Genomic DNA, 12,155 nt, shown 5'->3' with positions numbered 1-12,155 from the left:
TCAAACAACATGACCTTGTTCTTCTCATACTTGAGCTCCTTCTTTAATAGTGTACCAAACTGTTTCGATCCAATGTCACCAGCCCAGTACTGCTTGATAAGATCCAACACTTCAGGTGCGACTGATGCTGATACTTGTTGCATTGATTTCATGTCCTGTATTCGCTTCGCCTGTATCGCATCATCTTTTAATTGTCTCTGCAGATCCCGTCTCTCATCTTGGCTGATTGTTGCTGTCCTCAACTCCTTGCCCAGCTGATAGTAGAGTGTTGTTGGGTTGGTCAAGGTCGCGTCTCCATCCATGTATCTCTGTATGATTGGTTCCACCTTTGGAGTCAGCTCCTTGGGTACGTCCTTGATTGCCTTGATACTGGATGCTGGGATGGATAATCTCTTGTTAGTTGTTGTCGTTGTAGTGGTAGTAGTTGAGGTTTGTGGAGGAGTGCTGTATGGCGATGTTGCCTCTGGCTCTGTCTTTACCTTTGGAACATCAATAAGTGTTACTTCGGGAGCTAACACCGGCGATGGTCCCGCTGGTGGAACAGGCTTGGGTAACGTGCTGGGAAATGGCTTCTTGAGTAGTGAAGGCTTGGGTTGTTTCTGTTTCGGCGCCGCTGCCGCTGCCATAACCTCTAGTGCTTTCATGTTCTCAACAGTCTTTTGCTTCTCTCTCTCTGCCCTCTCCAACTCGCGTTCCAATCGTTGTTCACTAACAGCCTCGTCCAGCATTCTCTTGACATCGCCATCATCCAGTTGGTTCCTGATAAGTTCAATCTTTGTATCGATATATTCTAGTTTATCGTTATCAGGTAACTCTTGCTTGTTGATTGTCTTCCTCTCCATAAGTAACTTGTCGAGCTTGGACATCATGTTGTTGTGATCGCGTTCACGTGCTACTGCCAGCCTTGCCCTCTCCAACTCATGCCTCTTCTGCTCTACAGCCGCTTCGATTTCCAGCTTGTCAATGTCTTGTTGGAATCGCTTGTTGAGTGATTGCTTGATGTCCAAAAGGTTGGCATGAGTCTGCTCGAGCAATCCATGAGTTGCGTTCTGTCTCTCGAAGATTCTGTCAAAGTTCGGTTGCTCATCGCTCTCATCTTCATCATCTGATTGAGGTGGCGTCACATCCTGGAACACATGGACAACGCGGTCACCTTCATTGATACCATGCTCACCAATCTCATGCGCTGCTGCTGGTATTGCTGCATCGAGTAATAGTTGTTCTGGTGCTGGCAGTGCTGGCGCTGGTCGCTCATGCTCCTTGACAATCGCGTCGACCTTTGCTCTTGTTTGTTGTTCCAAGTCTCTGGCATTCTTGATCAGCGCCTCTCTAAAGTTGGCATCCTGTATTGATCTAATGTATGCTCCTTCTGCTGGTGTCATGTGTGATGAAGTTGAGGGTCAGTTTGGGTTTGGAGTTGGATGCCTCTGCCATCAGCTTCTTGATCAATTCCAAGTCTGACTTGCGTGACTTGATGTAAACTCTCCCCTTCTTACTTTTGATATATCGGCCATTCTTGTCTCGTCGTAGCCTCGCTGGTCTGATCTTCTTTATCTTGACTCTGAGCTTCTTGCCCTTGGTGCTCTCGCTGATCTCTAAATGGACGTCATGTCTAACCATTATACATATATATGATCGTTAGAATTTACGTCAAAGCAAGCTCCTCCTCAATACAGCAAGCTAGAATTTAGTCAGTAGTCTGTGTTTGAGTATGTCTGATCGCAGAGGTGGACGTACGATTTGTTGTGCGATTGGAGCAACTGGGACAGTAGTATTTTGAACGACGATTGGCTCTGGCTCCTTGAGCTTCTTTTGATTAGTCTCCCAGTTGTTTATCTTCTCCATCAACTCATCAAGTTTCTTGTCCATCAGATCAGTCTTGTTGACACGAGGTTTGGTTGCTCGTAATGGTTTGGGCTTCTCTGATTCGACAACAATTGTCTTTGGTTGGTCGACTGTAGCTGGTGGTTGTTGATCACCATCACCATTATCTCCATCATCATCAGAGTCATACAAGACATAAGCACTCTCTTTCAATGCTTTCTGTTCTTCTCTCCACTTTGCCAAGTTGGCTGCTGATCCTGCGTAACCTCTCTTTATTTGTGGCATTGTTATTTTTTAATAATATTAAATCAATGAGTCTGATCACCCATAAGAGGATCTTTTATGTCAATTCGCTGAACAGGTTGTCGGGCACAATCTCTAATTTTAGATACAACATAGAGTGTTATGAACATGATGACTTTGATCGAGTTGCTGTGTTACAAGCTGCTTGCATTCCCAAGTCTTTTTACACTGTACCCAGAAATAGAAACACATTCACACTTAGAGAGAATGATCAAGAGGTTGTAATAACAATACCTGTTGGCAACTATTCAAGGTTATCACTTCAAGACACAATACAGACACAATTAATACAACAATCACCCAATCAATTAACATATTCAATCACATGGCCAACATCTAAACAACCAAACACAGGTAAATATACATTCATTTGTTCAAGCGATAAGATTCAGGTAGCATTGATATTCAATGACGCTGACCTCTTCCATCACCTAGGTTTCATGATTTTGGAAACAACCCCAATTCACAATATCCACTCAGGGAGTCTCAGGGAGGATCAAATCATCCAAAAAGAGTAACAGTGTCCAAACAGGGAGCCAGGGAGTCGATGGTGGAAGGATTTCTTTCTATTATTAAAAAGTTTCCACCATTGACTCCCCAACCTCCCTATGTCGATACACATCCTCTTTTTCCCCAAATTCCCTATCCCTATTCCCCTCCCTTCCCTCCCCAAGTTGCGACGGATACACTTTTTGTTCTATTATTATTATTATTATTATTATCCTCCCTAGACTCCCAAAAAAAAAATAATAATAATAAAAGAGAATAGATAAAAGAATATATAATTAATAAAGTTGAAGGAAATAATGGAATCCGCGAAGCGGATGTAATGTTGGATAGGGGCCCCCCGAGTTATACACACACCCTGTGCCCAATGAGTTATGTTGTTATCGACCAACATACTGGAGTCGATGATGCAGTTTGTCTTGCTCGTCACGATGATGGTGCTTCCGAAGTGATGTTGGTGAAGATGCAGTTGCTGATGTTGAGTGAGCCATAGTTGGTGGATATGATTGAGAATGGGAGAGCAAAGTTGGAGAACTTGGAGTTGAGAATGGTCATGTCCGCAGTGCCAAGGTCATAGGGTATGTACACGGAGGCACCGCCATCAAAGTGGGCTTCATCAATGGTAACATCACCACCAGATGGTATGCCGATGGTAACCAGACCTGGGGTGCCCATCTCCCCAAAGTAAGAGTCCTGAATCAGAAGACGCGTCCAAAGGGGAGGAAGATAGTAGTCCATATGAGAATGAGGTGAAGCTGGATGATTGAATGCTGATATCCGCCATGTATGACCCGTGACGATCAGGGTCAATCTCGAATGCTATAGACATATTGTTCCCAATTGATGAAGCTGTAATGTTGACCACGGATATAGTGATCAGGATGTGGAGGAGATACCCGAGAAGATGGCGTGCAGGGGTATCTTCACGTTGTAGATGTTGAGAGTGAGAGGAAGGTCACAATCACTGAAGAATAAGACACCTCCCACAATGGTGACATTGCCAGCAGAGTCTGGTAGCACGTCGATCGTGACATTTAGTCCGCAGATATCCAGACCCTCTGTGATATTGTAGGGAGTGTCTGATGGAGCCATTAAGAGTGTGATCATACAGTCCTTTGTCAGGGGATGGGTGACCTTGAAACTGATGAGTGCACTTTCTATAGAATGACATGGGTCCATTGGCGACCATCCACATGTGTCATTGGTTGAGGTGAGCCACTCCTCATGGCTGCTGACGTTCATATGATCAACATATAGAGTGAAGTCTTGTAGAGGTGGTGTACCAATCACATGTGCACCACTTCCTAAGAGACAAGATAGAGTCAAGAGACAGAGAAGAAGTATCCCTAACATCAATGTTGTTGTTATGTGTAGATGTTATATATACTTACAAGATAGATGATGATGTTCCCTCATGATCTGGTGATTGAAAGAGAAAGACAAATGGTAAAGGAAACCCAAATGATCTTCGGAGTCAAAGAGAAGGAATTGAATTGATTGATTGAATGTCGCCAAAGAGGGCGGCATGATCATTGGCTGTTGTTTCATCCAATTGTTGCCCTGGGCAACCCAACTAAAGTGATGGAGTCCAGGCCATTGTAAAAATCTTGAGATCATCAAGTTAACGTCAACTTGATGGTCACTAGAAAAGGACATTGATTATCATGGATAACAATAATAATAATGATACACATCAACTGCGATTGATGTCAATGATCAGTAGAGTACTCTCCAGCAAGTACATTAGATCAGAGTTGTTTAGACATGTGTCATTGATACACAGACAGTTGGGCATCACCAATGTCTTCCATTCATCAGATGTAGTATCACTCTATCATTGTGTACTATGTGGAGACACTGCCAAGTTCATCCATCATTGTGATCAGTTGGATATCAGTATCCACTCACCTCAAGAGTATGTAAGCCATTATGGTTCATCATCCAACCTCCCCACTCACTCATTCACTCACTCGATCAATCATTCAATCGCTCTATATCAGATTGTTGGACACGATCAAAGAAGCGTTCAAACATGCAATGTGCCGCATGAATCACAGATTGGTGACATACGTTATAGAACGATTCAGACAAGGTAGTAACACTAGCTCAGCTCAGTTCGTTAAATATGTGAGAGAGGAGTTGATCTCCTTTGATAAACATCAGTCTCAGTACTTCAAGTTCAGTCATCCAATGATACACACTGTGCTCGGCTATCTTAAAGAAATTGATCACCACTGGATCGCTCACAACATGATGAGATCAGCTTTGGCGGATCATGATGATGGCTTGGACCTGTGCGTCGAGATTGCACCATTCCAAACGCCTGGCTGTCCTGCGATAGCAGGTATGTATACTTTGGCTACGAATCGGCAGAGTTCAACCCATTGTTCACCAGACATCAATCAAGAATCATTAATGACCTTGACCTGTACATAAAGTCAACGCCACAGTGGTACGAGGAAGACAACAATTCAATGAGTATGAACTTCACTCGAGCTAACTTGGTCAACTTTGCCATCAAACAACGACTCATTGATCTGTTGGTGTGGATTGCCGAGCATGTGGACGACGCCCGAGTCCCAAGGGAACTCAGACTTCCACTCAAATCTTCATCACATCCAGTTAGCATTGACAGTCTCAAGAATATGATGTCATTGCTTGATCGCACACCATTGTTCAACAGACTTGCAAAGATTGGAGATGTGAGATTTATGAAGCATGTCCATCATCTCGTTGCCGATTACATCATGACCAACATCATCAAGGATGTAAGAAATAGTGGCCCACTCTTTGACAATACATTGTTGCAATGCGCATTGACTGGCGGACACTATGACTGCGCGCTCTACATTCTGGACAACATCAGTCAATTCCTTCCACTGATCACTCCACCATCCAAATGGATTGTGAGTGGAATCAACATGGTTCGCGATCCAAACCACCATCAATCAATCATCCAACTGATTGACATGCTGATCAATCATGACTCGGTTGATCATAACTTCAAAGATCTGTACACGGACGCGATCAAAGCTAGACGAATGGATGTGATCGATCTTGTTGAACAACTGATCAGCAATCCCGGGATGCACTCATCGATTGTGATCAACATCGATCAAGCGCTCAACGTGGCACTCCAAGAGAAGAACATGGATGCAATCAATAAGATCATTGGTAGTCGACCAGGTCATGTATTCAAGAACATCAAGCTCATGTACATTGATCAACTATCACTAGTCCATCAAGATATGTTCTTGGACACAGTCCCACCTGAGCGCATTGTATTTAACATGGATGGTCCGACGAGTTCCACCTGCGCGAGACTAACAGCCAGCACCATAAGGATGATGATTAAGCACGATCACCACCATAATTGTCACCGTGTACTGCTTCAGAACGCCGAGTTTCTAGACGAGATGGAGCTAATCAAATGTCTGGAGGAGGATGTGGCCAATCATGACAGATCGATCTCACAGTATCCATGGTTGTCTTGGAAAAATGTAGTGAATGTGCCTAGGTTTGATTCGGATGATCGCTGTCAAAATCAGATTGCGTATATCCTGCATGACAAGAGACTCAGATGCAGCAAGATCGACAAGATCCTGTACACTCTGCAGCATCTTGATAGGTATGACAAAGCCAATAGTGGACGACCCGCTGTGGTAGGAAGTCTGCTAGGATCAGATGTGCTTTGCTCATTCAATGTGTTGCCATCAGTGTACAAAGATAACCGATTTCTATTATATGGCGATAGTTATTCATACGACCACCCTACAACGAACTATAGAGTGGACGTTAGTCTCTTTGACAAAGATGTTATTGAGTTCATCTGGCCTAGATTGATCAATGATCTTAAACAAGACGATACGTTCATCCTTCATTTATTGTCATCCAATGCAGTGGCCAACAATATTATATTCTACCGGTATATCTTGGACAGATTGATAGAGGCCAATCACTTCCAAATGCCATTCATTCCAGCGCCAACAATGGAACAGATCAAAGATAATATCAAGTTGTTCAAAAGATATTCATCGATTCGATTGATTGTTGAGATGTTCACTCCATCAACAACAAGCCCATACCATCGACTTCTGGTTCCACTCACTCAATCAGAGTTCCAACAATACCAATCACTCCTCATCAACCTTGGCGTCTTCAATCCATCACATCATCCAACCTCCATATGAATTAATAAACACCCAAAAAGGAAATTATTGGTTGATCATGATCATCAGTTTTCCTTTTTTGGACATGAACAAAGAGATACATACATACAGATAACGTAGAATGATGATGATGGAATCCAATATAAATAATGATACACAATATCGATTGATGTCATCAATCAGTAGAGTACTGTCCAGCAAGTACATTCGATCAGAGTTGTTTAGACATGTGTCATTGATACACAGACAGTTGGGCATCACCAATGTCTTCCATTCATCAGATATCGCATCACTCTATCATTGTGTACTATGTGGAGACACTGCCAAGTTCATCCATCACTGTGATCAGTTGGACATCACAATCCATTCACCTCAAGAGTTTGTATCTATCATCGATCACACAGAGATGAGCAGCATCCGCTCACTCTTTCATTCACTCACTCATACATCCAATCAAACAGGTTGCTCCACACCATCAACAATGCATTCTATCATGCATTGTATAGAAAGAATAATAGATTGGTGACTTATATCATCGAACGATTCAGACGAGGCAGCAACACTACAGATACACAGTTCATAGATTATGTTAGAAAGTCATTGTTCGACTTCCTCAATTTCATTGATTACAACCATCATATCAAGTTCAGTCGACCAATGATAGACACATTACTCTGTTACTTGCCTGATGTTGCTCCACGAACGATCGTTCGTCAAATGATGAAGTCTACATTGATCGAGCATTCCGACTTTGACTTGTGCGCCAAGTTGGCACCACTTGATAAGTCCATCCCTGAGTCATATGCAATCGATCATTTCATCGAGATTGGCAATAAGATGAAAGAGTTCAATCCAATGTTCCTCCAACATCAATCTCGAATCATAGATGACCTTCGCCGGCACATTGAGTCACACCAGCCTGAGGAGTATACTATACTAATGTATTATTTGGTGGAATTTACTATCAAACATCGACTGTATGACCTGCTCGTGATGATCGCCAAGCATGCCGTTCATTATAAGAACTCCCAACAACAAATTGGTCTCACTCTATCACCTTTGGAATATCCGATCAGTCTCGGATATCTCATGGAGTTGAGGATTGACAAGGTTCCTCTATTCAATCGACTGGCCTTAGATGGTGACATCAGCTTTATGAAGCATGTCCAGCATCTCATGCCAGAGTACTTGGACTGGATCTACAGTGGATATCCATACCAACAACTCTATGACAACCAGTTGTTACAATGTGCATTGTCTGGAGGTCTTTATGACTGTGCACTCTACATCCTAGACAACATCTCTCCAACAAGATCATCACCATTCGCCAACAATGATGTTGATAGATTCGGACAGCCCAAATGGAACGTGTCTAGCATCAACATGTCCAACGATCCAAATCACAATCACAACTTGTTAGACTTGGTGGATACTCTGATCAAACACCAATCTGTTGACCTTGACTTCCTAGACCTACAACTGTACATGGACGCGATCAAAGCCAGAAGATTGGATGTGATTGAATATTTGGAACAACTGATCAGTGATCCCAACACGTTGATTGTGATCGATTTCAGCCAAGCACTCAATGTGGCACTCCAAGAACAATATATTGATGCCATCAAGACAATCATTCACAATCGTCCAGGCCATGTGTACGAAGGTATAAAGCTTTGTAACATTGATCAATGCACAACTGATATCCAAGAAATGTTCCTGGCGAGTGTGCATCCTGGTCAATGCATTCAATTTGGCTCATTGAGCGCGACAAACAATTACTGCACCGTCGACATTTCAGCAAGCACTATCAGAATGTTTATAAAGTATGAGCACCACCCATGCTGCTGGCCAACACTGCTCAGAAGTGCCGAGCTGTTAAATGATATGGAGCTCATTGACACCTTGGGCACACATGGATATGGACATGGCTACATTAGTGATCCTTGGACATTGGTCGACCAAACTGTAAGTGGTATCCAGCATTATGGAGTTGATCCCATTCCAGACCAGATGGTGTACATCCTGCACAATGAGAGACATAGGACCAGGATCGACGCACTCCTTGCCACACCAAAGCATTTGGCTCGAACTGGTGCAACAATGGGACGACTGATTGGATCTGATGTCCTGGCCTTCTTCAACTTGATGCCTCGACAACCTTTTGATATGTTTGGGTTTACCTATCGAGCAGATGTCAGTCGATTGGACATCGATCATATCGAGTTCATATGGAGTAGATTGAGTATTGCCATCAAACGTGATCAACAGTACATCAATAATGTGTTGTCGTCCAATGCTGCCATCAACAATATTACAATGTATCGATATGTGTTGGACAGTTTGATCAAGGACAATCACTTCCAGGTACCATTCATCCATGCACCAACAATCAAACAGATCAAAGATAACATCCGACAATATCAAAGATATTTATCGATTAGATTGATTGTCGAGTTATTCAATCCAATCAACTTTAATGTTCATGATCATGATGACACTCAATCAACAACAAGTCCATATCATCGACTTCTGGTACCACTCACATCAGCCGAGTTTCAACAATACCAATCACTCCTCACCAACCTTGGTATCCTCAGGCCATAAGAATTAATTAAATAAATTCCTAAAAAAGGAAATTGTTTGTTGATCACCAGTTTTCCTTTTTTGGACTAAAACCCAAAGATAGAAAATAGAGACATACAGATAAAGTTAGAATACTATGATGAATTCCAACAACAATGATACACAATATCGATTGATGTCATTGATCTGTTGTGTACTGTCAAGCAAGTACATTCGATCAGAGTTGTTTAGACATGTGTCATTGATACACAAACAGTTGGACATCACCAAAGTCTTCAGTTCATCAGATATCGCATCACTCTATCATTATGTACAATGTAGTGACACTGCCAAGTTCATCCATCACTGTAATCAGTTGGACATCAGTGTCCATTCACCTCAAGAGTATGTAAGCCATTATGTATATGATATTCACCGCTTCATTCGATCACTCATTCAAACAATCAATCAATCAGTTTACTTAGTACGATCATCGATGCATTCTATCTTGTGTTGAAGAAGCAGAATGACCGATTGGTGACTTATATCATCGAGCGATTCAGACGAGGCAGCAACACATCTGAGGACCAGTTCGTCAAGTTCGTCAGACACTCATTGTTCCGCCATATCAATTACAACTCTCATCTCAAGCTCAGTCGACAAATGATAGATACATTGCTCAGTTACTTGCCTGATGTTGCTCCATCATCGATCGTTCAACATATGATGAGGTCTGCATTGGTCGAACATTCCGATCTTGACTTGTGCGTCCAGATGTCGCCACTCGATTTGTCCCACCCTATAGGGTGTGCAATCGATCATTATGTCACGATTGGCCATACGATGAAGGAGTTCAACCCAATGTTCCTCCAACATCAATCACGTATCATCGATGACCTTCACCGATACCTAGAGTCACACAAGCCTGAGGAGTATTACCTATCAACATATAAATTGGTTAGCTTTGCGACCAAACACCGACTGTATGACCTGCTGATGAAGATTGCTAAGCATGTCGTTCATTATGAGAACGAAGAAATTTCGCTGTGTCTATCACCTTTGGAGCAAAGTCCAATCAGTGTCGGGTCACTCATGGAGCTTGAGATCAATAACCCTCCACTATTCAATCGACTGGCCTCTGCTGGTGACATCACCTTTATGAAGCATGTCCAACATCTCATGCCAAAGTACTTGAGCAGGATCATAGGTGGAAGTCCGTACCAAAAGCTCTATGACCATCAGTTGCTACAATGTGCGTTATCCAACAACCACTATCAATGTGCACTCTACATCTTGGACAACATCACACCAGTAGAACAATACTCACCAGGACCAGCCGACAGATGGATTGTGACTGGCATCAACATGTCCAACGATCACAACTGGAATGACTTCATCATCAAGAATCATAAATGGCACTTCGACTTTGGAAAGATATGTCTGTATTCGGACGCGATCAGAGGCAGACGATTGGATGTGATTGAGTATCTCGAAACCGGACAGTTCCAAAAAGGTCGATTGTTCAACTTTGATCGAATACTCAACGTGGCACTCCAAGAACAATTTATTGATGCCATCAAGACAATCATTCACAATCGTCCAGGTCACGTGTACAAGAATATCAAGCTGTGTCTCATTGATCAATGTGCATCCGACATCCAAGATATGTTCCTAGCGAGTTTGCAGCCTGGTGAATGTATTGACTTTGACAACTCCATGCTGACAAACCCATACAAGGTGGCGGAGATCTCTGCGGACACGATCAGGATGATGATCAAACATAAGCACCATACATACTGCTTGCAGTCACTTCTGAGGAGCGCCGATCTGTTGAATGAGCAAGAGCTCGTTGGCATTTTGGGCTCATGTGGAACATCGCCATACATTTGCGATCCTTGGATAGTTGCTAAGGAGAACATCAGTGGTATCTCATTGTTTGGAGTTGGGCTGCCAGAGCAGATGATACACATCTTGCTGAGAGAGAGAAATAGATCCAGGATCGACGCACTCCTAGCCACACCAACACATTTTTCTCGAGCTGGCGCAACATTTGGAAAACTGATTGGATCTGATGTCATGGCATTCTTCAACCTGTTGCCTCCACAGCCAACATTTTTGCTTATATCATCCACCTATCAAGCGGATGTTAGTCGATTGGACATTGATCTGATCGATTTCATTTGGAGTAGATTGAGTGACACACTCAAATGTGATCAAAAGTTCATCATTGATGTGTTGTCATCCAATGCTGCAATGAACAATATTACAATGTATCGATATATTTTGGATAGTTTGATCAAGGATAATCACTTCAAAGCACCATTTATCCATGCACCAACAATCAAAAAAATCAAAGATAACATACAACAGCATAGAAGATATTCATCGATTCGATTGATTGTCGAGTTGTTCAATCCAATCAATTACACTCACACTCATTCATCAACAACAACAAGTCCGTATTATCGACTTCTGGTTCCACTCACTCAATCAGAGTTCCAACAATACCAATCACTCCTCATCAACCTTGGTTTCATCCTTCCTCCATCCATATAATTAAATAATCGCCCAAAAAGAAAATTGTTTGTTGATCATGATCACCAGTTTTCCTTTTTTGGACACGAGCAAAGTGATACACGACAATTCGATTCTGAATGAATTAATGCGGTGCGCGCGGAAGGTAATGAGAGGGTAACCTCTCACCCATACACTTCCATTTTTCAAACAGGACCATTTGACCGACTTATTGGACCATACTTCACTAGTGTTCCTATGTGTCCATACACTATT

The 12,155-nt window shown here is 42.6% G+C and overlaps 7 protein-coding genes across 7 annotated transcripts; 3 read left to right on the top strand and 4 right to left on the bottom strand.

The window, feature by feature from the left end:
* Nucleotides 1-337: 337 nt before the first annotated feature.
* On the bottom strand, nucleotides 338-869 carry SAMD00019534_093060 (hypothetical protein; the record flags this gene model as incomplete). The annotated part of the gene is made up of 2 exons (XM_012895720.1): nucleotides 338-376; nucleotides 480-869. Coding segments are annotated over 2 exons (429 nt in total), but the record flags the coding sequence as incomplete, so codon positions are not given.
* A 781-nt stretch (nucleotides 870-1,650) lies between these two features.
* On the bottom strand, nucleotides 1,651-2,109 carry SAMD00019534_093050 (hypothetical protein; the record flags this gene model as incomplete). Its single annotated transcript, XM_012895719.1, has 2 exons — nucleotides 1,651-1,680; nucleotides 1,738-2,109. 2 exons carry the CDS (start codon nucleotides 2,107-2,109, stop codon nucleotides 1,651-1,653), a joined length of 402 nt encoding a protein of 133 aa, XP_012751173.1.
* A 951-nt stretch (nucleotides 2,110-3,060) lies between these two features.
* Nucleotides 3,061-3,372, bottom strand: SAMD00019534_093040 (hypothetical protein; the record flags this gene model as incomplete). Its single annotated transcript, XM_012895718.1, has 1 exon — nucleotides 3,061-3,372. The coding sequence occupies one exon, from the start codon at nucleotides 3,370-3,372 to the stop codon at nucleotides 3,061-3,063; it is 312 nt and encodes a 103-aa protein (XP_012751172.1).
* Nucleotides 3,373-3,510: 138 nt separating this feature from the next.
* On the bottom strand, nucleotides 3,511-3,876 carry SAMD00019534_093030 (hypothetical protein; the record flags this gene model as incomplete). Its single annotated transcript, XM_012895717.1, has 1 exon — nucleotides 3,511-3,876. The coding sequence occupies one exon, from the start codon at nucleotides 3,874-3,876 to the stop codon at nucleotides 3,511-3,513; it is 366 nt and encodes a 121-aa protein (XP_012751171.1).
* Nucleotides 3,877-4,340: 464 nt separating this feature from the next.
* SAMD00019534_093020 (hypothetical protein) lies at nucleotides 4,341-6,824 on the top strand (the record flags this gene model as incomplete). The annotated part of the gene is made up of 4 exons (XM_012895716.1): nucleotides 4,341-4,549; nucleotides 4,635-4,978; nucleotides 5,131-6,262; nucleotides 6,422-6,824. 4 exons carry the CDS (start codon nucleotides 4,341-4,343, stop codon nucleotides 6,822-6,824), a joined length of 2,088 nt encoding a protein of 695 aa, XP_012751170.1.
* A 148-nt stretch (nucleotides 6,825-6,972) lies between these two features.
* SAMD00019534_093010 (hypothetical protein) lies at nucleotides 6,973-9,407 on the top strand (the record flags this gene model as incomplete). Its single annotated transcript, XM_012895715.1, has 3 exons — nucleotides 6,973-7,181; nucleotides 7,265-8,466; nucleotides 8,602-9,407. 3 exons carry the CDS (start codon nucleotides 6,973-6,975, stop codon nucleotides 9,405-9,407), a joined length of 2,217 nt encoding a protein of 738 aa, XP_012751169.1.
* Nucleotides 9,408-9,561: 154 nt separating this feature from the next.
* Nucleotides 9,562-11,763, top strand: SAMD00019534_093000 (hypothetical protein; the record flags this gene model as incomplete). The annotated part of the gene is made up of 3 exons (XM_012895714.1): nucleotides 9,562-9,770; nucleotides 9,842-11,635; nucleotides 11,736-11,763. The coding sequence occupies 3 exons, from the start codon at nucleotides 9,562-9,564 to the stop codon at nucleotides 11,761-11,763; spliced, it is 2,031 nt and encodes a 676-aa protein (XP_012751168.1).
* Nucleotides 11,764-12,155: the final 392 nt, after the last annotated feature.

Source organism: Acytostelium subglobosum, assembly GCF_000787575.1.
Source record: "Acytostelium subglobosum LB1 DNA, scaffold: scaffold21, whole genome shotgun sequence".
NCBI classification, from domain to species: domain Eukaryota; phylum Evosea; class Eumycetozoa; order Acytosteliales; family Acytosteliaceae; genus Acytostelium; species Acytostelium subglobosum.
The sequence above is the reverse complement of the archived record's forward strand: the minus strand, read 5'-3'. Positions and strand labels throughout refer to the sequence as shown.